This window comes from Gadus morhua, chromosome 4 (genome assembly GCF_902167405.1).
Source record: "Gadus morhua chromosome 4, gadMor3.0, whole genome shotgun sequence".
In the NCBI taxonomy this organism is placed as follows: domain Eukaryota; kingdom Metazoa; phylum Chordata; class Actinopteri; order Gadiformes; family Gadidae; genus Gadus; species Gadus morhua.
Genome location: NC_044051.1, coordinates 40,399,713 through 40,422,068, shown reverse-complemented (window position 1 = coordinate 40,422,068; position 22,356 = coordinate 40,399,713). Strand labels below are relative to the sequence as shown.

Genomic DNA, 22,356 nt, shown 5'->3' with positions numbered 1-22,356 from the left:
CCTCTGTTACAACTCTAAAACACACCCATAGAAAGCCCACACCTTTATGATTCAATGTGTCGTTAGTGGGGATTGACAACTATTCTGTGCCAATGAAATAATGTCTTGTATGTGTTTCCTTCTCTATGTGGAAAGACGCAGACCCCAGACACCATTTCAATCAAGGTTGAAGAGGATGTTGGTGGAGGCATGCCCCCTGTAGGTTAGTAATACACATTGCATCTATGCAAGCAAACTACCTGGATCAACTGAGAATGTACTTGATATTTCCTGCGCTAAAAAGCCTGGTCCTCTTTGGAAAAGCATCATGACCAGCGCCCTGCTAAAACACGAGTCAAACTTTGGAGTTGCATTTCAAAGATGGAATCAGTCAAGAGCCCAGAAAAGTTTCAAGACAGATGCCACACAAGCTGGTTTATCGTCCCCAAACATCAAATGAATTCAAAATGCATAAATGTTAGCTGATCAGCTTACAGGGAAGGACACGTTGTCGCTTGTTATTGTCAAAATAGAATAATTCCGCTTGTCTCGCATGTCATGTTGTGCTCAGATCATTTTGCGCTGGTGTTCGTTGAGCTTCCTCCATATGGTCACCCGCGTGAGCTTTGAGTCCAGGGGGGAGGGTGCTGGAGGAGACTTCCCTCTCCAAAACTGTCAATCTGTGTCTGCAGTACACATTTTAAACCCTCTGTGTCAATGTTACAGACGCATATATTTCAAGAGTTGCTGTTACGTGTACAAATACACGATGCCTCCCTTTATGCAAATAATGTATCAAAACAATTACTATGTTCTTTTTTTCTCCTACTGCAGAAGACTGCGATGCCTTTGTAGACCGCAGCACGCAGCGCGGCGCCACCTCGGAGAGTCTGGGTGTGGACGCCCCTGGCTCCTCCCACATTTCAAGTCACACTGAGGAAATGAAGATCCTGTGCGTCCACGGAAAAGGGGAGGGCCCTCTGGCGACAGACGTCCATGACACGCTCTTCACCTCGTCAGAAGTGGAGGCCCTGAACTCGCTGTCTGCGGACCACAGCGCGGCCAAGAGCCTGGAGCGCGGCGAGCGGCTGGTCTGCCACGAGGAGCTGAGTGTGCAGGTTGGAAATCATCTTCTCATTCACCATCCAAAAGAGAGGCTTCCTCTGTTACAACTCTAAAACAAACCCATTGAAAGCCCACACCTTTATGATTCAATGTGTCGTAAGTGGGGATTAACAACTATTCTGTGATAATGAAAGAATTTCTTGTGTGTGTTTCCTTCTTTATGTGGAAAGCAGCAGACCCCAGACACCATTTCAATCAAGGTTGAAGAGGATATTGGTGGAGGCATGCCCGCTGTAGGTTAGTAATACACATTGCATGTATGCAAGCAAACGACCTGGAACAACTGAGTATGTCCTCGATTCTACCTGCGCTAAAACGTCTGGTCCTCTTTTGAAAAGCATCATGACCAGAGCCCTGCTAAAACTCAGAGGGACAAGAGGGAGAAACGTTAAAACCCTTTTTTTACCCCATGTCCCTTTACGGGTTCCGTACTACTACTTCTACCACCATGTTTTTGTTTAAAGTTTGTTGTGATGCGTAACGTGGTTGGGAGAACACTACGTATATGTAAGGGGATGGATCAGCTGAACATAGCTTGTAGGCTCACAGGGTAGCGGTAAGCCATATAAAATAGGGCTTGCAAGGCAACATCAAAATAATATACAATATACCGTAGGGTGATATGTCTCAACTACATATCTTTCAAAAATTTACCGGTATAAATTTTACTAGCGGTATATCGCCCAGCCCTACTTCCAGTACACACAAGTGTGTACAAACTACATACTGTATCCCTTTGTGCAAATAATGAATTAATACCATTACTTTCTCTCTTCCTCTCTGAAGAAGACGGCGGCAATGACATCAGAGACTGCAGCACGCAGCGCGGCGCGACGAGTGAGGACGCTACTGGCTCCCCCCACATGTCAAGTCACTGCGGGGAGCTGCGCATCCTGAGCGTCTGCGGACAAGGGGAGGGCCCACTGGCGGTGGACGGCCATGACACCCTCTTTGCCGCGTCAGAACTGGAGGCCTTGAGCTCGCTGTCCGCTGACCACAGCGTGGCCAAGAGCCTGAACTGCAGCGTGCTGCTCGTCCGCCTTGAGGAGCTGACTGGGCATCAGGGCGGCCGCAAGGGCCGGCCCGGTGTCTTGTGTGGCAAGGTTATTCCCAACAAGGCCAATCAGATCCACACCGACGAGAAGCCGTACGGTTGCGACGAATGCATGAAGCGCTTCAGTCGGAAAGGCTACCTGAAACGCCACATGATGGTTCACTACGGGAAGAAGCCCTACAGTTGTGACAAATGCACTAAGCGCTTCCAATGGCAATGTGAACTTAAGCTCCACTTGACGGCTCACTCTGGCCTGAAGCCCTACAGGTGTGACCAATGCATGAAGCTCTTCAGTCAGAAATGCACTCTGAAGCGTCACATGAGGAGCCACTCCGGGGTGAAGCCCTACAAGTGCGACCAATGCACGATGAGCTTCACTGTGAAAGGCACCCTGAAGATCCACATGAGGACTCACTCCGGGGAGAAGCCCTACAAGTGCGACCAATGCACAAAGCGCTTCAGTCAGAAATGCAGCCTGAAGCTCCACATGAGAACTCACTCCAGGGAGAAGCCTCACAAGTGTGACCAATGCGTGAAGTGCTTCAGTCATATTTTCGACCTGAATGCCCACATGATGACTCACACCGGGGAGAAGCCCTACAAGTGCGACCAATGCGAAAAGCGCTTCAGTCAGAAAGGCAACCTGAAGTCCCACATGAGGACTCACTCCGGGGAGAAGCCCTACAAGTTCGACCAACGCATGAAGGGCTCAGTGGCGGAGCTAGAACATTTTCACTGGGATGGCCAGGGTGAGACCAGAGATTATCATTATTATAATATTGCAAAAACATTCATTTTTTTAAAGGTCCCATGGCATGAACATTTCACTTCATGAGGTTTACATTAATGAGTTCCCCCAGCCTGCCTATGATTCCCCAGTAGCTAGAAATGGCGTTAGGTGCTTGCAAGCCGCCGCGCGGCAACCGCCCTGATAACCGCCTCGCTGCCGGAGGGTTCACACGTTTCAAACCCTCTGGGTCAATGTTACATACATTTAAAGAGTTCCTTTCACGTGTACAAATACACACTGCCTCCTTTTATGCAGACAGTATCAAAACAATTACTCTCTGTTAAAAAGAAAAATCTCCCTCTGCAGAGGATGGCGCTGCTTTTGGAGACCGTAGCACGCAGCGCGGCGCCACCTCGGAGAGTCTGGGTGTGGACGCCCCTGGCTCCTCCCACCTGGCCAGACACAGGGAGGAGCTGAAGATTCTGATCATCCATGAAAAAGGGGAGGGTAGACTGGCGATAGACGGCCATGACACCCTCTTTACCGCGTCAGAAGTGGAGGCCCTGAACTCGCTGTCTGCGGACCACAGCGCGGCCAAGAGCCTGGAGCGCGGCGAGCGGCTGGTCTGCCGCGAGGAGCTGAGTGTGCAGGTTGGAAATCATCTTCTTATTCAGCATCCAAATGAGAGGCTTCCTCTGTTACAACTCTAAAACACACCCATGGAAAGCCCACACCTTTATGATTCAATGTGTCGTTAGTGGGGATTAACAACTATTCTGTGCCAATGAAATAATGTCTTGTATGTGTTTCCTTCTTTATGTGGAAAGACGCAGACCCCAGACACCATTTCAATCAAGGTTGAAGAGGATATTGGTGGAGGCATGCCCGCTGTAGGTTAGTAATACACATTGCATCTATGCAAGCAAACTACCTGGATCAACTGAGAATGTACTTGATATTTCCTGCGCTAAAAAGCCTGGTCCTCTTTGGAAAAGCATCATGATCAGTGCCCTGCTAAAACACAAGTCAAACTTTGGAGTTGCATTTCAAAGATGGAATCAGTCAAGAGCCCAGAAAAGTTTCAAGACAGATGCCACACAAGCTGGTTTATCGTCCCCAAACATCAAATGAATTCAAAATGCATAAATTTTAGCTGATCAGCTTACAGGGAAGGACACGTTGTCGCTTGTTATTGTCAAAATAGAATAATTCCGCTTGTCTCGCATGTCATGTTGTGCTCGGATCATTTTGTGCTGGTGTTCGTTGAGCTTCCTCCATATGGTCACCCGCGTGAGCTTTGAGTCCAGGGGGGAGGGTGCTGGAGGAGACGTCCCTCTCCAAAACTGTGAATCTGTGTCAATGCACACTTTGAAAAAATAAATAAATATCCAAACCATCCCCTTGTCAACTGGACCCCCTCCCCGCACAACTAGTTAAAGCCTGCCTCCCTTCTCTGGTTCCCCTCATTTCTGCCATCATCCACTCCTCTCTCACCACTGGAACTTTCCCTACAACCTTCAAAACCGCGGCTATTGCACCAATGCTGAAAAAACCTGGTGCTGACCCCTCCAACTTCAACAACTTCCGTCCAATTTCTAATCTTCCATTCATCTCTAAAATCCCTTAAAAAAAACTGTTGCCTCTGGCAGCTGATTCTGATCTCCCCACCATCCTCATCCTCCTCGACCTCAGCTCAGCCTTTGATACACTCTGTCACACCGCCCTCCTCAATAGACTAGCTTCCATCGCCATCACCACACACTCCGTTAGACGGAGCGTGAGGTTCGGAGGCTCTTCAAAGGTCAGAACATCAGGAAAGCACTCGGACCAGACCAAGATCACCTGCTTGAATGACTACAGACCGGTCGCCCTCACCTCTGTAGTCATGAAAGCATTTGAACTAGTGCTGTCAAGCGATTAAAATATTTAATCGCGTTCAATCGCATTAATGTCATAGTTAACTCACGATTAATCGCAATTCTTTTTTATATGCTTAATATCCCTCCCTTTCTTTGTCCCATTAATTTTTCTCATTTTAATGCTCTTATCAACATGGAGAAGTGCATCGGCTTGCCTTGTGCAAATGTTTTTTTTATTGATAACAACATTGGCATATACTGATCAAAAAATATTATTATAATAATTGCAAAAACATTCATTTTTTTAAAGGTCCCATGGCATGAACATTTCACTTCACCCCTGTCCTCCAGCAGCTCCACTGGCTCCTGGTTCAGTTCCGTCTCAAATTTCAAAGTCCTCCTGTTTACATTTAAGGCCGTCCACAAGCTCGCTCCCCCATATGTGTCCGACCTCATCCACGTGCCCACTCCCTCCCGCTCCCTCAGATCCTCTAACTCCGTACACCTGTCTTTCCCCCATCTCTGGAATGCTCTACCAGCCAAACTCAGAAGCATCACTTCATTTACACTTTTCAAATCACATCTCAAAACCCATCTGTTCAAAACTGCCCCCTTCCACCTGGTGCCAATTACTATGTCTATGTTGTTACAATTGTCTTTCTTTCTATATATAATTTTTTTTATTTTCTTTTTTTATTGTGTTCCTCTCAAATGACTTTTGTGTACCTCTGTACGGTGTCCTTGAGTGCTGAGAAAGGCACCTTTTAAATACAATTTATATTATTATATAATTCCTAAAAGAGCTGCTGACCCAAAGAACTTGCTGCACTCGTGGAATAGCATTCTTCTTCAAAGACACTTTCTTTGGGTTCTTTGGGTCAGCAGCTCTTTTCGGAATGATGAGAAGTCCTCATTGAAAATGAGCACTGCAGACACGGTGATCCTTCTGCATCAGCATCTCGATTGGCGTCTCAATTCATTTTAAAGGCACCTTTTTAAATATAATTATTATTATTATACTAAAGTGTCAAATAAGGATGTCAAGTGATTAGACGTATTCCCTGCTGACCGTCTTGGGTGGCAGTGCAGAGCGCTATACACTAGGGACGCCGGTCGCGATTCACTTGTTCAAATTTCCGGGATTTATCTACGTAATATTGCAACATGCTCTCCCGGAAGGTAACCAATCACAAAGGAGTATGGTTGGCAGGCGAGGGTGGTGGAGAAGGACGAAGCCAAGTGTTGACAGAGAATGCTGAAAGTGCCCAGATGAGAGGAAGAGTAGTTTTTTGTGCTGTGATTCGTGTCGGGTTGCTCTATAGGAGTCATTAATAAGAAATTAAGACCAGAGAAGTAGTATAATAGGAGATCTTTAAATTGTTCCTTTCACATGTTTAAAATACACACTGCCTCCTTTGATGCAAATAATGTATTAAAACAATTACTTTCTGTATTTTTATTCTCCCTCTGCAGAAGACTGCGATGCCTTTGGAGGCCGTAGCACGCAGCGCGGCGCCACCTCGGAGAGTCTGGGTGTGGACGCCCCTGGCTCCTCCCACATGTCCAGTCGCAGCAAGGAGCTGAAGATCCTGAGCGTCCACGGACAAGGGGAGGGCCCACTGGCGGTGGACTGCCTTGACACCCTCCTCGTTAAGTCAGAACCGGAGGCCTTGAGCTCGCTGTCCGCTGACCACAGCGTGGCCAAGAGCCTGAACTGCAGCGTGAGGCTCGTCCGCCTTGAGGAGCTGACTTTGCATCAGGGCGGCCGCAAGGGCCGGCCCGGTGTCTTGTGTGGAAAGGTTATTCCCAACAATGCCAATATGATCGTCCACATGAGGACTCACTCCGGGGAGAAGCCCTACAAGTGTGACCAATGCACAAAGTGCTTCAGTCGTGTCTCCTACCTAAAGAGAGCCACATAAGGACTCACTCTGGTTAGAAGTGCACATGCTCAAGCTCACGGACAATGTGGTGCTTTGACATGGGGTAACAATATGCTTTGATTGACACCTCTAGCCTGTATTCGTTGAAATGAATGCTCTTTTTTTTTTTTCACTTACATTTTTATTGCAAAATTCACAGACAGTATACAGTCAAAAATAATACAGAAAACATGACAAACCAATCAAAGTTTGGCTTGGGAGTTACATTTCTAGCAGTTCTTCTTTTCGTGTCTTCATCTAAGTCATTTGTTCCTGTCTATATTCCTCGTCGCCGGTTTTGGTTCTAAATATTGTCCATTTCTCCAACTTTTCTTCAAGCTGTGCTTGATGTAGTCTTAGGCAGTGTGTCAGTTTGTCCATAACAGATTTCTTCCAATCCATTCTTCCTTACAAGGAGGCTCCACCTTACCCCATTTCCTAGTTATGGCCTTCTTACTAGCTATCAGTAGTATTTGAACCAAATATTTATCTCACTCTTATACTCCCTTCGGTAAAATTTAATTTACAAAGGCATAGTACCATATAGCTCATTGGAATATCCTAACTTAGTATCTTTTGTACAGTTTCATGTACAATTCCCCAAAACTTAAATACCCCATGACATTTCCAAACAATGTGTGAGTGGTCTGCAGCATCCTTTACTCCACACTCTCTCCAACATGTTAAATTTGTGTTATTATATTTGCTCTTGACCTTGGGCGTGATTTAAAAAAAAACGGACCCAATTTTTCCAAGAGAACTGCCTCCATATCCGCGAATTACTGGTTGTTTGATGCGTTTTCAACATGTCTTGCCAATCATCATCCGAAATGTTCGTATTAAACTGATTCCCATTTTTCCTTTATGTATTTAGTTGAATGTTTAGTTATCAATGTTTGATATAAAGCAGATATGATTTTTTTCCTTTGTATGTATTCATTATAATTTGGATCACACCATTCACTTCTGTGGAGGGGTCTATCTCGATTTCTTTTTTATAATCTCTTAGTTGTAGGTACCTGTAGAATTCCTGTTTATCCAAACTATATTTATCCTTCACGTTTTGGAAACTGTCCAGTGCCCCATCCTTCTCTAAAGACACCATGCCGTGACTCCCTTGTCTACCCACTGCTTGAATCCTTTATCATATTAATCTGATTTAAAATTACTGTCAAATGCTACCCATCTAATATCTTTTGTTTATCCTATCATTTTTAATAACTCTGAACCATAGTTCAAGTGTAAATGTTGCAATTTAATCTATATTGTTTTTAGTCCTTTTGTATATTTCTTGATCTCCAATAAGGCTCTGGAAAGGATATTTTACAAACTCTATTTCCCTGTCTTTCCACTTAGCCGTGTAATCTGGCATACACCCACATGCCTAAATTGGGCAGCGTGAAAGTACTTTCAGTTTCGGGAGACCCATATCTCCTTTTATCTTTTGGTAACTGGAGAGTTTCGTACCTAACCCTTGTTTTTTTGCCTCCCCAGATAAACCGAGATATTAACCTGTCCCAGGTCACAAATTGGGTTTGGGGGACCTCTACTGGTAGGGACTGGAATAAATAAAGAAGTCTTGGTTGAACATTAATTTTGATAATCTCAATTCTTGAGTTAAGATCTAGTGGTAAAGTAGACCATCTTTCCGTGTCTTTTTGTATCTCCTGACTTATCTTGTTATAATTGGCTTTATAAAGTTTAGATAATCCTTTCGTGATGGTAATGCCCAGATATTTTCATTTTCTTCAGATTCCAATTTAAGTGGAATGCTTTCTGAATCTCCTTTGGTGGGGTGTAATAACGAGTTAAAATTTGTGTTTTTGAAACATTTACTTTTTAACCCGAAAGGTGTCCGTACATTTCCAGCAGTTTCATCAATACAGGTACTGATTTATTCGGTTGTTCGAAGAAGGCTACGACGTCACCTGCGAAAAGTCCTATTTTATGTTACTTGCCATTTACTATAAATCCCTTAAGCTCTTCATTTTGGCGTACTGCTTGTGCCGAAGGTTCGTTAAAAAGCGCAAAAAGAGTGGGTGATGAACAACAGCCATGCCGAGTTGATCTCTGTATACTAAATTTGTCAGTTAGGTTTCCATTTATGTTGATTCTAGCAGTGGGCTGGTGGTATAATGTCTTTATGCACTGTATAGACTTACTATTGAATCCAAATCGTTCTAATGCTTTATATAAGAATTCCCAATTTACCAAATCAAATGCCTTTTCTGCATCAATACTTACTAATATAGTACTTTGTTTTTCCTTTTGTGTTTGATCTACAATATGCAGGGCCCTACTAATGTTATGTGTTTGACGTCCTTTAATAAATCCTCTTTGATCTTCCTCTATCAGTTCTGTTAAAGTATTCAATCGTTTGGAGATAATTGTTGTATATATATTTTGTAATCTACATTTAATAATGAGATTGGTCTATAGTTCTGACAATGTTCCTTGTCCCTCCCTGGTTTTGGGATGATGGTTATGATGGAGGTATTTTATTGTTATGAAGAGTCCAATTAAAAGAATCCACAAGTAGTGGCGTCAGCTCTTTCCCGAACATCCTGTAGGCTACCACTCTGCTGGGTATCCGTCACTAACTGGGGATTTATTATCTTTTAGTGTCTTTATTGCATCTTTCACTTCTTCTATAGTAATATTGGTCATTAATGTCTCATTTTGTATACTACCAATTGATGGTAAATCCAAAGAATTTAAAAATAGCTTCCTTTCCTCCTCACATTCAGATGTGGGTTGTGCATGTAGTTCCTTGTAGTATCCACAAAAAAATGTTCTCTGTATCCTCCGGTTTATCTGTTAATTCACTTGTGTGTGGATCTCGGATTTTATGTATACTACCAAGTGCTTTTTGTTTACGTATACGTCTCGCCAGCAATTTAGTCGCCTTTGAGCCTGCTTCGTAATAATTTTGTTTCAAGAATTTGTTCCTTTTTTCAACTTCGTCTAATGTCATTTATCTTTTTTTTTTTTACTTCCTTGATTTGTTGATAGACCTTTGGATCTTCTGTTCTTTGATATCCCTGTTCTAATTCCCTAAGCCTCTCGTATGTGTTCTATATTACTCTAATTTAATTTGTTTTGCAAGCACAGTTTCCGCTATCAATTTCCCCCCTATCACGACCTTCATGGCATCCCATAATATTGTTGGGTCTACTGCTCCATTGTTATTTTCCTCTATGTACCTTTTTATTTCTGCTTTTACCTTCTCTTTCCGTCGTTCATTGTTCAATATTCCTAAATTCAGTCTCCATACAGTATTTTGTTTCCTATTACTTAAACATATTTTTTAATAGAGTGGATTATGGTCAGACACGTCTGCCCCTCCTATTTTACATTCCGTCACTCTGTGTTTATCCCCTGTATTCAGTGGAAAATAGTCTATCCTTGAATTAACTTTATGTGCAGCTGAATAGTGCGTGAAGTCGTCTTTAAATGTGGTCAGCTCATGGCGTAGTTCTTGTTTAAGTTCGTTGATGTCCTTGCTGATAGCAGCAAGCCCCGACTCTTAGCGTCTCCGCGCTGTCCATTTTCTCGGTTGTCTCTTCTTCGTGTTCGCTAACCTCGTATTCTGAGATGTCTTCCGCTAAGGGTTGGTCTTCTGCTTCGTTTTGCTTTTTGTTGCTTTTCTGACTTATTTTCTTTCTTGTCCCACTCATACTCTAGTTTTGTTTGTCGAGTTATATCTGAATAGTGGGAATATTTTACAGACTCCGGAGAGCTAGTTAACTATGCGTTTACTCTCTCCGCCATCTTCCCGGAAGTCGAAATTAGTGCGTTTAATTTCTTTTTTTCATCATGTTTAAACACTTTGCAACTTTTGATTCGCTTTGTTTTTTATTGATAATAATTGATGTCTGTGTGACGGGTAATTTATTTCTAGGAAAATTCTGACAGCAATATATTTTATTTTATTTTAAAGCTTGATCATGGGAAGATACAGGCAGAAGAGTTACCAAGCACAGAAATTGATGCCGATGGTCCGATGGGCTCTACCGGAAGAGGCGTGACTTCGCCAGTGTATTCATCAAACCACCACCACGAACCATATGCAAAATGCTTAAAATGTACCACTATATCTAAACTTAAAAAAATCTTTCTTGCATTTTAATGCTCATTAATTTATTTGTATTATTTTTTCACCATGTTCAATAAAAAAAAGAATATTACGGGGAAAGTTTACCTCCCCTTTCTCTGCTTTGCCCGCCCAGAGATTCTGTCTCGACCGCCCATGAGAAAATGAGCTACGACCCTGTGAGTTGCGTGCCACATTCTTCCCTTGAGAGACATCATGGCTCGCAAACGAGCCTCGCAGTTGCTCAGTGTTTGGATGTAGAAATCAACACAGGTCTGTTTTTGAATTCCTTCATCCAAGCCTCGGAAGAAGCAGTGGGTTAATGGTATTGTCTCTGGAAATGCGCCAGTCTGCGCAAAACATTTCACTGACCACTGCCTCCTCAACTTGGGCCAATGCAGAGCTGGACTTGCTCAATGTCGGAAAAGCAAGTCTAGCTCAGTAACAAACCTCCTTGGCTCAGCTACAAACCAAGAAAAAGTAAGTCCATTTACGCTATAGAATTGTGTTGCTTTACTGTATGTGGTTACCTTGTTACCCTTATTATGTAGCTGTAGCATTAGCTCTATAGCTAACAGCCCAGTTACTATCGCTAATGTAAAGGTAGATAGCATCAGGTATGTGTGTAACTACACACACTGTAACGCGAGTGTTGTACACTTCTTTGTTATTTGGATCACCGATCACCTGAATGAGTGTTTACATCTGCAAGCCAGGGGGATCATCATACGAGAATGGGCACAATTCAACAACGGGGGTACAGACACTGATCTCTGCTGCTCGGATACCAAGGGAATGCAATGTTTAACAATGTCTGCTCACCATACAACAAACGAATACAACTGTATTTTACCGGCCACTGGACCGCAGTAGTTCTAGCATTTTACTGATGAGGTGATAATTATGGCCGGTTAACTCTTCCTAAATGCATAGCCCACTCATGTTTTCCCCTTCACGCCTGATTCAAATCAAAGGGTTATTAGCAGTTATTAGCATCAGAGCTTGATGTCATTGTATTGAGATGATGAAATTAACTTGTAAGATGCATGAACTTTAAAATATGTAAACAAATAAATCATGTGATATCATTTCATATCATTTTGTAAGATGTATGAACTTTAAAATATGTAAACAAATAAATCATGTAATATCATTTCATATATATCATTTTTTAATAAAGTATTAGGCTAATCTAACTCACTAAACATGCTTATCTTATATCTTCTTATAACTTGCACCTGGAATATATACAAAGTAATAAATTGAGTACTAATTTGACCTTGTCTCTACACAGGACATTAGATCAAGTGCTTACATTCAGCAGCTTCTCTCAAGGGATGTTGCCTGCCAGACAGACCACCTGGAAACGCATACTGTAGGCACACAGCTATCCTTAAAGACTTTAAAGCCCCATTTTACAAGTGAAGGTATGTACTTTCCACATTAAGTCTTTTTGTTCTTTGATGTAGTAGATTCTAGAAAGCATAGATTCTAGGCTGATGCTAGATTCTACCTGCGCTAAAAAGCCTGGTCCTCTTTTGAAAAGCATCATGACCAGCCCTCTGATAAAACACGAGTCAATCTTGGGAGTTTCATTTCAAAGATGGAATCAGTCAAGTACCCAGAAGGGTTAAAAATGTTGAATGTATTCAACATTTAACACAGCCGATCAGTCGCTTTTTATTGTCAAAATAGAATATTTGCGCTTTTCTCGCATGTCATGTTGTAATGTGCTCAGATCATTTTGCGCTGGTGTACGTTGAGTTTCCTTCACCTGGTCACCGGCTTAAGCTTTGAGTCTAGGGAGGAGGGTGCTGGAGGAGACGTCCCTCTCCAAAACCGTGAATCTGTCTGCAGGACACATTTTAAACCCTCTGTGTCAATGTTACAGACGCATATATTTCAAGAGTTGCTGTTACGTGTACAAATACACAATGCCTCCCGTTATGCAAATAATGTATCAAAACAATTACTATGTTCTTTTTTTCTCCTTCTACAGAAGACTGCGATGCCTTTGTAGACCGCAGCGCGGCGCCACCTCGGAGAGTCTGGGTGTGGACGCCCCTGGCTCCTCCCACATTTCAAGTCACACTGAGGAAATGAAGATCCTGTGCGTCCACGGAAAAGGGGAGGGCCCTCTGGCGACAGACGTCCATGACACCCTCTTCACCGCGTCAGAAGTGGAGGCCCTGAACTCGCTGTCTGCGGACGACAGCGCGGCCAAGAGCCTGGAGCGCGGCGAGCGGCTGGTCTGCCACGAGGAGCTGAGTGTGCAGGTTGGAAATCATCTTCTTATTCAGCATCCAAATGAGAGGCTTCCTCTGTTACAACTCCAGCACACACCCATAGCAAGCACACACCTTTATGATTCAATGTGTCGTTAGTAGGGATTAACAACTATTCTGTGCAAATGAAAGAATACGTCTTGTTTGTCTCTTATTTGTAAAGCAGCAGACCCCAGACACCATTTCAATCAAGGTTGAGGAGGATATTGGTGGTGGCAGTCCTTCTGTAGGTTCGTAATACACATTGCATATATGCAAGCAAACAACCTGGATCAACTGAGAATGTACTCGATTCTACCTGCGCTAAAAAGCCTGCTCCTTTTTTGAAAAGCATCATGACCAGAGCCATGCTAAAACACGAGGACTACTTGTACAGTTTACAGTAGAATGATTTACATCTTCTTCATGGCAGACAGATGTCAGGAATGCTGAATGAGCTCTGACTCCCATTATAACTACAGTATTGGTAAAACATGTGATGAGGCAACAACAGATGATCTGGGTTGTGTCTTTATGACCTCCCCACATCCTCAAAAGGCGGAGACGTAGCGGTGCCTTCTCAGCTGGAGCCTTTAGACCTTGATCACCCAAAGGGGGACAAGGAAAATGCATAATCAACTAAAAGAAGTAAGAAAGAATGTCAAAATATAATTCTTCCAACACACAAAAGTGTGTACAAAGTACATACTGGATCCCTTTGTGCAAATAATGAATTAATACCATTATTTTCGCTTTCCTCTCCGAAGAAGACGGCATTGACATCAGAGACTGCAGCACGCAGCGCGGCGCCACCTCGGAGTGTCTGCGTGTGGACGCCCCTGGCTCCTCCCACATGTCAAGTAACAGCGGGGAGCTGCGGATCCTGAGCGTCTACGGACAAGGGGAGGGCTCACTGGCAGTGGACGGCCATGACACCCTCTTTGCCGCGTCAGAACCGGAGGCCTTGAGCTCGCTGGCCGCTGACCACAGCGTGGCCAAGAGCCTGAACTGCAGCGTGAGGCTCGTCCGCCTTGAGGAGCTGACTGGGCATCAGGGCGGCCGCAAGGGCCGGCCCGGTGTCTTGGGTGGCAAGGTTATTCCCAACAATGCCAATATGATCCACACCCACGAGGAGCCGTACGTGTGCGACCAATGCATGATGTGCTTCAGTCGAAAAGGCTACCTGAAGGTCCACATGAGGACTCACTCCGGGGAGAAGCCGTTCAGGTGTGACCAATGCACGAAGCGCTTCAGTCAGAGCGGGTCCCTGAAGGTCCACATGAGGACTCACTCCGGGGAGAAGCCGTACAAGTGTGACCACTGCATCAAGTGCTTCAGTCAGAACGGGGCGCTGAAGGTCCACATGAGGACTCACTCCGGGGAGAAGCCCTACAAGTGTGACCAATGCACGATGAGCTTCAGTCTGAAAAGCCACATGAAGGGCCACATGAGGACCCACTCCGGGGAAAATCCCTATAAGTGTGACCAATGCACGATGCGATTCAGAAAGGAAAGCTCCCTGAAGATCCACATGTGGACTCACGCTGGGGAGAAGCCCTACAGGTGTGACCTATGCACGATGCGCTTCAGAAAGAAAAGCTACCTGATGATCCACATGATGACTCACTCCGGGGAGAAGCCCTACAAGTGTGACCAATGCACGAAGCGCTACACTCATATTTCCGCCCTGAAGACACACATGAGGACTCACACCGGGGAGACGCCCTACAAGTGTGACCAATGTACGAAGCGCTTCAGTCTGAAAGGCACCCTGAACAGACACATAGCGACTCACTCCGGGGAGAAGCCCTACAAGTGTGACCAATGCACGAAGCGCTTCGGAGAGAAATCCAAGCTGAAGCGTCACATGAGGACTCACTCCGGCGGGAAGCCGTACGGGTGCGACCAATACATGAAGAGCTCAGTGGAGGAGCAAGAACATTTTCAGTGGGATGGCCAGGGTGAGCACAGAGATTATTTTGGGGTGGCACATAAATTTTAACATGATATAAGGCATCTTGAAACGGAGGGATTATTTAAGGCCTGTACACCCTGTCACTCTACATCATAATTCTAATTCAGACAGTGGTGGAATTGTCAAATACACTTTTACTATATCAATTTCTTGCTGTTACTTATGAGTTGATTATTACTATGTATCCAAAAACATCATCAGAGACTCAAGACAGTTTTGTATTAATTTTTAAAACGAAAGTGAAAATCTAATTTCTGACTCATTTCAAATGCGTGAGGCCTCGTGTGTGTATAGATTGATCTCAGATTCAAAGACACCAAGTGCAGGTTAGTTTCAGCTTTTCAGGTCTGTTTAAAATAACCCAGCAACACGACCTTCTGATCTAACACTGTAAAAGTAAAAAGTAAAAATTCTGTGCTTTATCAGAAAATAAATTACATCATTATAAAAAAAATCTTTTTTTAAAGGTCCCATGGCATGAAAATTTCACTTTGAGGTTTTCTACCATTAATGACTCCCCCCAGTAGCTAGAAATGGCGTTAGGTGCCTGCAAACCGCCACGATATCCGCCGCGCTGTCGGATGGTTCAGCGCGGCGGTGTGAAGGGCCAGGCGTCTTTAAAAGCGGCTGCTGCTGCTGCCGAAAGTTTCAACACGGGGAAAGCTGAGCTGTAGGGCATAATCTGTGCGCGTTCACGTGGGCGGCAATCCCTTCCTTGTCCAACAGCCTTTTTTGTAACTGCCTCCCCTCTGCCGCTAGCCTGGCACCGGCCACCTACCTACTTCCGCTTAATTTTCATTTCACTTCAGTACTAGGTCTGGATCTGCTTAATATGAATGCGTTCCATGTTAACCAGATTTCTGGCGGTCCAATCAGCGAACAGAGGGAGTGGCTGAGAACGATGACGTCTAGGTCGAGCGCCAGTTTCAGTTGTAGTCGGAGGAAGACAATTGAGAAGGATACGAGAGAAGCTATTCGGTCTGTTGTGGGATCGCTGCCGAAAATCGATCAATTAAAGCCGGAGCAAGAACTAGCTTTGCAGAGTTTTGTTGGTGGCAATGATGTTGTGGCGCGTCTCCCCACCGGGTCCGGGAAAAGTTTGATTTTCCAGCTGGCTCCGTTAGTGTTGAAGGAGCCGGTCCCGTCGCATGACATACGTCACGACCAAACGCTATGCGATTGGTTATGGCAGATCCAGAGTGGCACTGTGCAGATCCAATCATTTTAAAACTTCTTCAGATACCCGCCTCCATAGAGAGAACGTTTGTCAATTGAGCAGTTCCAGACCTTCTGTACAAATGAAATGAAGTACGATGGTCTGGTAGGACCAGGCTACTCTGCCGCCCTTCCCTCTTTGAAATGAATGGAGGCGGCGAGTTGCCGCGCGGCGGTGGGAAACCGGCTTTGGGTGTAAAACGAGCACTAGGTGTCCTACTCCGCCTTTTTGGCCCCATATGTCGTCATAAGGGGCCAGGTTACCGCCCCTTCTTTGCTTTGCCCGCCCGGAGAATGCGGCCCGATAATGATCTACGACCGTTGTACACTTCTTTGTTGTTTGGATAACCGTTCTGCTGTCGGTGTTGTGGCACGTAACTCGTCAGGTTTCTCTGACATCTCTGGTATTTCCACAACGAGACTCGTAGTGGGGGTTATCTCTGCCATGGTTGGGATGGAATTGGGGGGGGGGGGGGGGGGGGAGGGAGCTTTGGCTTTGACTCCCTGAAGTACATGAACCACGACATGGCGGAGAAAGGGGATTGTTGCCCGCGATTGTCTCCCACCGGAGTCTCGCTACCCGCTGACGTGGCACCACCGTCTCGGAAGCGGGCAGCGCCGGGGCACCAACGACCCGCGATTGTGTTGCCTCGTTGCGGCGGGCAGCGGGGCTCCGGCGGGAGACAATGGGCCGACGGGAGTGTGCTGGATCCCTCTCCCAAACGGTGAATCTGTCTGCAGGACACATTTTAAACCCTCTGGGTCAATGTTATATACGCATACATTTAAAGAGTTCCTTTCACGTGTACAAATGCACAGAGTGCATTATGAGAAGAGTGTATCAATTACTCTCTGTAAAAAAAAAAATCTCCCTCTGCAGAAGTCTGCGATGCCTTTGGAGACCGGAGCACGCAGCGCGGCGCCACCTCGGAGAGTCTGGGTGTGGACGCCCCTGGCTCCTCCCACCTGGCCAGTCACAGGGAGGAGCTGAAGATTGTGATCGTCCACGAAGTAGGGGACGGTCAACTGGCGGTGGACGGCCATGACACCCTCTTCAACGCGTCAGAAGTGGAGGCCCTGAACTCGCTGCCTGCGGACCAGAGCGCGGCCAAGAGCCTGGAGCGCGGCGAGCGGCTGGTCTGCCACGAGGAGCTGAGTGTGCAGGTTGGAAATCATCTTCTTATTCAGCATCCAAATGAGAGGCTTCCTCTGTTACAACTCCAGCACACACCCTTAGAAAGCCCACACCTTTATGAAGCAATGAGTCGTAAGTGGGGATTCACAACTAATCTTTGCAAATGAAAGAATATGTCTTGTGTGTTTTTTCTACTTTATGTGGAAAGCAGCAGACCCCTGACACCCTTTCAATCAAGGTTGAAGAGGATATTGGTGGAGACTGGCCCGCTGGAGGTTAGTAATACACATTGCATCTATGCAAGCAAACGACCTGGATCAAATGAGAATGTACTTGATTCTACCCGCGCTAAAAAGCCTGGTCCTCTTTTGAGAAGCACCAGAGCCCTGCTAAAACACGAGGACTACTTATGCATATTCATAGTAGAATGATTCACATCTTCTTCATGGCAAACAGGTGTCAGGAATGCTGAATTGGCTCTGACTCCCATTATAACTACAGTATTGGTATGGTAATAATAATATAATAATACATTTAATTTAGAGGCGCCTTTCAAGACACCCAAGGTCACCTTACAGAGCATATAGTCATCATTCAAAACTATGTAAAACAGACTAGGAATAAAAGGAAAACAGAGGTTAAACATGAAGAATAATAATAATAAGTAACACTCAAAGACGCCTAAAGTGAAGGGGGGACCTCACTAACCACCTGTATGTATGTATGGTGACCTGGGTTGTGTCTTTATGTCCTCCCCACATCCTTAAAAGGCGGAGACGTATCGGTGCCTTCTCAACTTGAACCTTTGACCCTTGATCACCCAAAGGGGGACAAGGAACATTCATAATCAACAAATAGAAGTTAGAAAGAAAGAATGTCAAAATATAATTCTTCCAATACACACACAAGTATGTACATAGTACATACTGGATCCCTTTCTGCAAATAATGAATTAAAACCTTTACTTTCTCTCTGTCTTTGTTTTCCTCTCTGATGAAGACGGCAATGACATCAGAGACTGCAGCACGCAGCGCGGCGCCACCTCGGAGTGTCTGCGTGTGGACGCCCCTGGCTCCTCCCACATGTCAAGTCACAGGGGGGAGCTGCGCATCCTGAGCGTCTACGGACAAGGGGAGGGCTCACTGGCGGTGGACGGCCATGACACCCTCTTTGCCGCGTCAGAACTGGAGGCCTTGAGCTCGCTGTCCGCTGACCACAGCGTGGCCAAGAGCCTGAACTGCAGCGTACGGCTCGTCCGCCTTGAGGAGCTGACTGGGCATCAGGGCGGCCGCAAGGGCCGGCCCGGTGTCTTGGGTGGCAAGGTTATTCCCAACAATGCCAATATGATCGTCAACATGAGTACCAACACCAACGAGAAGCCGCACAGGTGCGCCCAATGCATGATGCGCTTCCAATGGAAAAGCGACCTGAAGATCCACATGAGGACTCACACTGGTGAGAAGCCCTACAAGTGTGACCAATGCACGAAGCGCTTCAGTCGGACAGGCACCCTGAAGACCCACCTGAGGACTCACTCAGGGGAGAAGCCCTACAGGTGTGGCCAATGCACGAAGCGCTTCAGTCAGAGCTCTGCGCTGAAGACCCACATGAGGACTCACACAAGCGAGAAGCCGTACAGGTGTGACCAATGCACGATGCGCTTCAGTCGTGTCTCCACCCTGAAGATCCACATGAGGACTCACTCCGGCGAGAAGCCCTACAGGTGTGACCAATGCAGGATGCGCTTCAGTCATGGCTCCGCCCTGAAGATTCACGTGAGGACTCACTCTGGTTAGAAGTGCACATGCTCATGCACACGGACAATGGGGTGCTTTAACATGGGGTACAAGATGCTTTGACACCTCTATCCTGTATTTGTTGAACATTTCTGACTAAACACTTTCCAACTTTTGATTCGCTTTGTTTTTATTGTTAATAATTTAAAGGCAATAAACATGTATTGCAGTGTTACGGAATTCATGTTTTTTCATTCAGATATGTAAATCAACATGTATAAATTGCTGTCAGTCAATTAATGGGGAGATAATCGAATCAAATTCGAATCGGACTGAAAAAATGAATCGTTTCATTAATCGATGCATCAGAAAAATAATCGCTAGATTAATCGTTTAAAAAATAATTCAAGCCCGATAGACCCAAAATTAACAAACATGTTCGTTCTTTTCCGATGTTGTCCGATCATTGAGCATTTCTTCCCGTTGTCTAACGATGTTCCCAGGAAGAGTAACGGTGTTTCCCGATGCAACCACGCTATTTGCCGATGTTATAACGATAGCTGCTGATTTTGCCATCGGGGCCCACTATCGGGTAGGTGTTAACAGGGCATACGATGTTACCAAATAATGTGTAAATGTTTCAATTTAATTGTAGTGATAGGACCAGTGCTGTCCTTTTCCCCTATATATTAATTACGGTTCCGAAAGGAACCAGCACCTAGTTCACATTTTTTAAAAAGGTGTCTAGTGTATTTTCTAGAGCTGTCAAGCGATTAAAATATTTAATCGTGATTAATCGCATTAACGTCATAGTTAACTCACGATAAATTAAAAATAATTTTTCTATGCTAAATATCCCTTGATTTCTTTGTTCCATAATTCTCATTTTAATTCTCTTATCAACATGGTGATTTGCATCGGCTTGCCTTGCGCAAAAGATTTTTTATTGATAACATTGGCATATACTGATCAAAACAGGACGATACAAAAATACTCTATAGTGCAATTAAACAACTGCTTTGAACAAATGTCATTTGAATATAGCAGTCAGGCTACTGCTTCTTTGTTTTGAGCAAATTTTTTTAATTGTTTTTCTTTAAGAGTTGCGTTAATCGCGCGATATTTTTTTAACGCCGTTAAAATTGGTTTGCGTTAACGCCGTTAATAACGCGTTTAACTGACAGCTCTAGTATTTTCCCATCAAATGTTATACTAGATTTTTCTTAAATGTTTTAATCTTTTAGCATTTAATGCCAGTAAATCTTGGTAACCTTTACAAATATGATAAAACAAAAGTGGAGACATGTATGAAAAGTACAAAAGTTTAATGTTCTCACAATAACATACAACATGTGAAGTGTATACCTGCATGGCAAATTCAAAATGTATTCTAACATGTTAATTATTCGCCAACAAGAACTGCATTAGACCCTCCCGTACATTGATGCCCTCTACATCCTGTGCCACTGCCACCCCAGGCTCTGCTGGTTGTACATCCAACTCGGTCACCATGCATGCTCCCTGCCAGTCCAGCAAACACCTTCCAAAACAGCCCCTTTCCATCGACAACACCTTGAAGGAGGATGGAGTGCCAGCCTTTACGGCTGAAGAAGTCACAGTGATAGTCCTGTGGTGCAAGGATTGGTATGTGGGATCCAATCGATAGCACCAACACAGTGTGGGAGCCCCCACCTGTTCTCAATGTAGGTAGCCATTTCGCGGAACTTCACCTCGTCCGGAGAACGGATTTGTTCCGGCGATCAACAATGTCTCTGCTGCAGCACAAAAATCCTGCACACACCGGCACACAGTTGTGATGACTCCAAAAAGAGGTCCGATACTCCTATACTCAGAGCCAGTAGCGAGCCTCCACAGTGCAATGGCCACTCTCTTCTTCAGGGGCACACATCCGCGGAAATTGGTGTCTTGCCGCTCCAAAACTGGACGCAGTTAGTTGGACAAGAAGCCAAACGTTTCTTCAGACATCCTGGAGTTCTCCACCCACTGCTCGTTTGTGAAGCCGGGAACAATCACATCCACATTCCTAGGATCGGTTGTGCGCCCAGACCGACGGTTTGCGGCGGAAATGTTGTGACGAGAGTAGCATCTGAAACACACACACACACACACACATGCTACAGATTTTAGTACTTATAGAAATGGCTTGCAATCATTAAAACGTTGCACACTGGACTTATTTTGTACGAGCTAGCTAGCATTAGCAACAGTTAGCTTACCTGGATGCGTCTTTTCTTGGAGGCTTGATTCCTCTCATCTTCGGCTTCACACTGTTGTATACATAGATATATGTTCTATATATCTATGGTTGTATAAACTCCAACACTCTCCGGGACTTTTCCAGTGTGTTCTGTCTCGCCGCGTGCAGCCTTCTCTGACTCTCTTCTCTTTTGTGTCTGACAAAAAGCACCAGACCGAGCAGCACGAATACCATCGCATTGATGTCCTCCATTGTTGTTATGTGGGTTCTGTCCCATGTGTGGTTTGTGTAGGTGTTGTTTGCGTCGCGTACAAAAATACGTCACGGCCCTTTCGCGCAGCCGACCCCGCCCAGGTACTATTTGCGGTGGAAAAGGACCCGTGCTGCTACCGTGTCGAGTCGTGTCGAGTTGAGCTACATGTGCGGTGGAAAAGCGGCATAAGTAAGTACTGATAGTATGGATATTGGAACACGGCACTGGACTTGCTCAACGTCTGGTCCGTACAAACTCCTCGGCTCAGCTACCTACAAACCTCGGACAAGTAAGTCAACCAAGACTATATCATGTTGTTGGTTTACTTTATATGGTTACCTTGTTACCCTTATAATGTTACTGTAGCATTAGCTCTCCAGCTAATAGCCTACTGTCGCTAATGCAAAGGTAGATGGCATCAGGAATGTGTGTGAACACACACAAACGCACTGTAACGCGAGTGTTGTCCACTTCTTTATTTGGATCGACTTTCTGACTGAGCGTGCACCTCTGCAAAGTTCAAACCAGGGGGATCCCACGAGAAAGGGCACAATTCAACAAAGGGGGTACAGGCACTGATCTCTACTACTTGGATACCAAGGGAATGTTCAGATTCTTTAAGAATGTCTGCTCACCCCACTACAAACGAATACAACTGTCTTTTACCAGCTACGGGACTGCAGTAGTTATTGTTATTACTGATGAGCAGGGGCGTTTCTAGGTTTCTGAAACATCAGGGGCTTTTCCCTTAGAGGGGAAATCCTCATCATCATCCGCTTATTCGGGGTCGGGTCGCGG

General features: G+C 45.0%; 2 protein-coding genes and 1 long non-coding RNA gene across 3 annotated transcripts; 2 read left to right on the top strand and 1 right to left on the bottom strand.

Annotated features, from left to right (window-relative positions):
- The first annotated feature begins 100 nt into the window (after window positions 1–100).
- LOC115541766 (zinc finger protein 845) lies at window positions 101–19,327 on the top strand. The gene is made up of 8 exons (XM_030353608.1): window positions 101–202; window positions 814–1,097; window positions 1,278–1,341; window positions 1,891–2,907; window positions 3,255–3,532; window positions 13,763–14,987; window positions 17,097–17,510; window positions 18,351–19,327. Exons 1-8 carry the CDS (start codon window positions 190–192, stop codon window positions 19,145–19,147), a joined length of 4,092 nt encoding a protein of 1,363 aa, XP_030209468.1. The 5' UTR covers window positions 101–189; the 3' UTR covers window positions 19,148–19,327.
- Window positions 5,800–8,263, top strand: LOC115541316 (zinc finger protein 570). Its single transcript, XM_030353007.1, has one exon. It carries the CDS (start codon window positions 6,307–6,309, stop codon window positions 6,667–6,669), a length of 363 nt encoding a protein of 120 aa, XP_030208867.1. The 5' UTR covers window positions 5,800–6,306; the 3' UTR covers window positions 6,670–8,263.
- A 1,068-nt stretch (window positions 19,328–20,395) lies between the features above and the next one.
- On the bottom strand, window positions 20,396–21,549 carry LOC115541333 (uncharacterized). Its single transcript, XR_003976333.1, has 2 exons — window positions 21,325–21,549; window positions 20,396–21,194 (listed from the first exon to the last, which is right to left on the bottom strand). It is a non-coding gene; the product is annotated as an uncharacterized LOC115541333 (long non-coding RNA).
- Between the last annotated feature and the right edge of the window lie 807 nt (window positions 21,550–22,356).

Bases quoted from the DNA above. Each gene is read 5' to 3' on its own strand.
- LOC115541766 (XM_030353608.1), top strand. The intron at 1,098-1,277 runs GTTGGAAATCAT...TGTGGAAAGCAG, and splicing joins ACGAGGAGCTGAGTGTGCAG to CAGACCCCAGACACCATTTC. The intron at 1,342-1,890 runs GTTAGTAATACA...TCCTCTCTGAAG, and splicing joins TGGAGGCATGCCCGCTGTAG to AAGACGGCGGCAATGACATC.
- LOC115541316 (XM_030353007.1), top strand. From the start codon at position 6,307: ATGTCCAGTCGCAGCAAGGAGCTGAAGATCCTGAGCGTCCACGGACAA.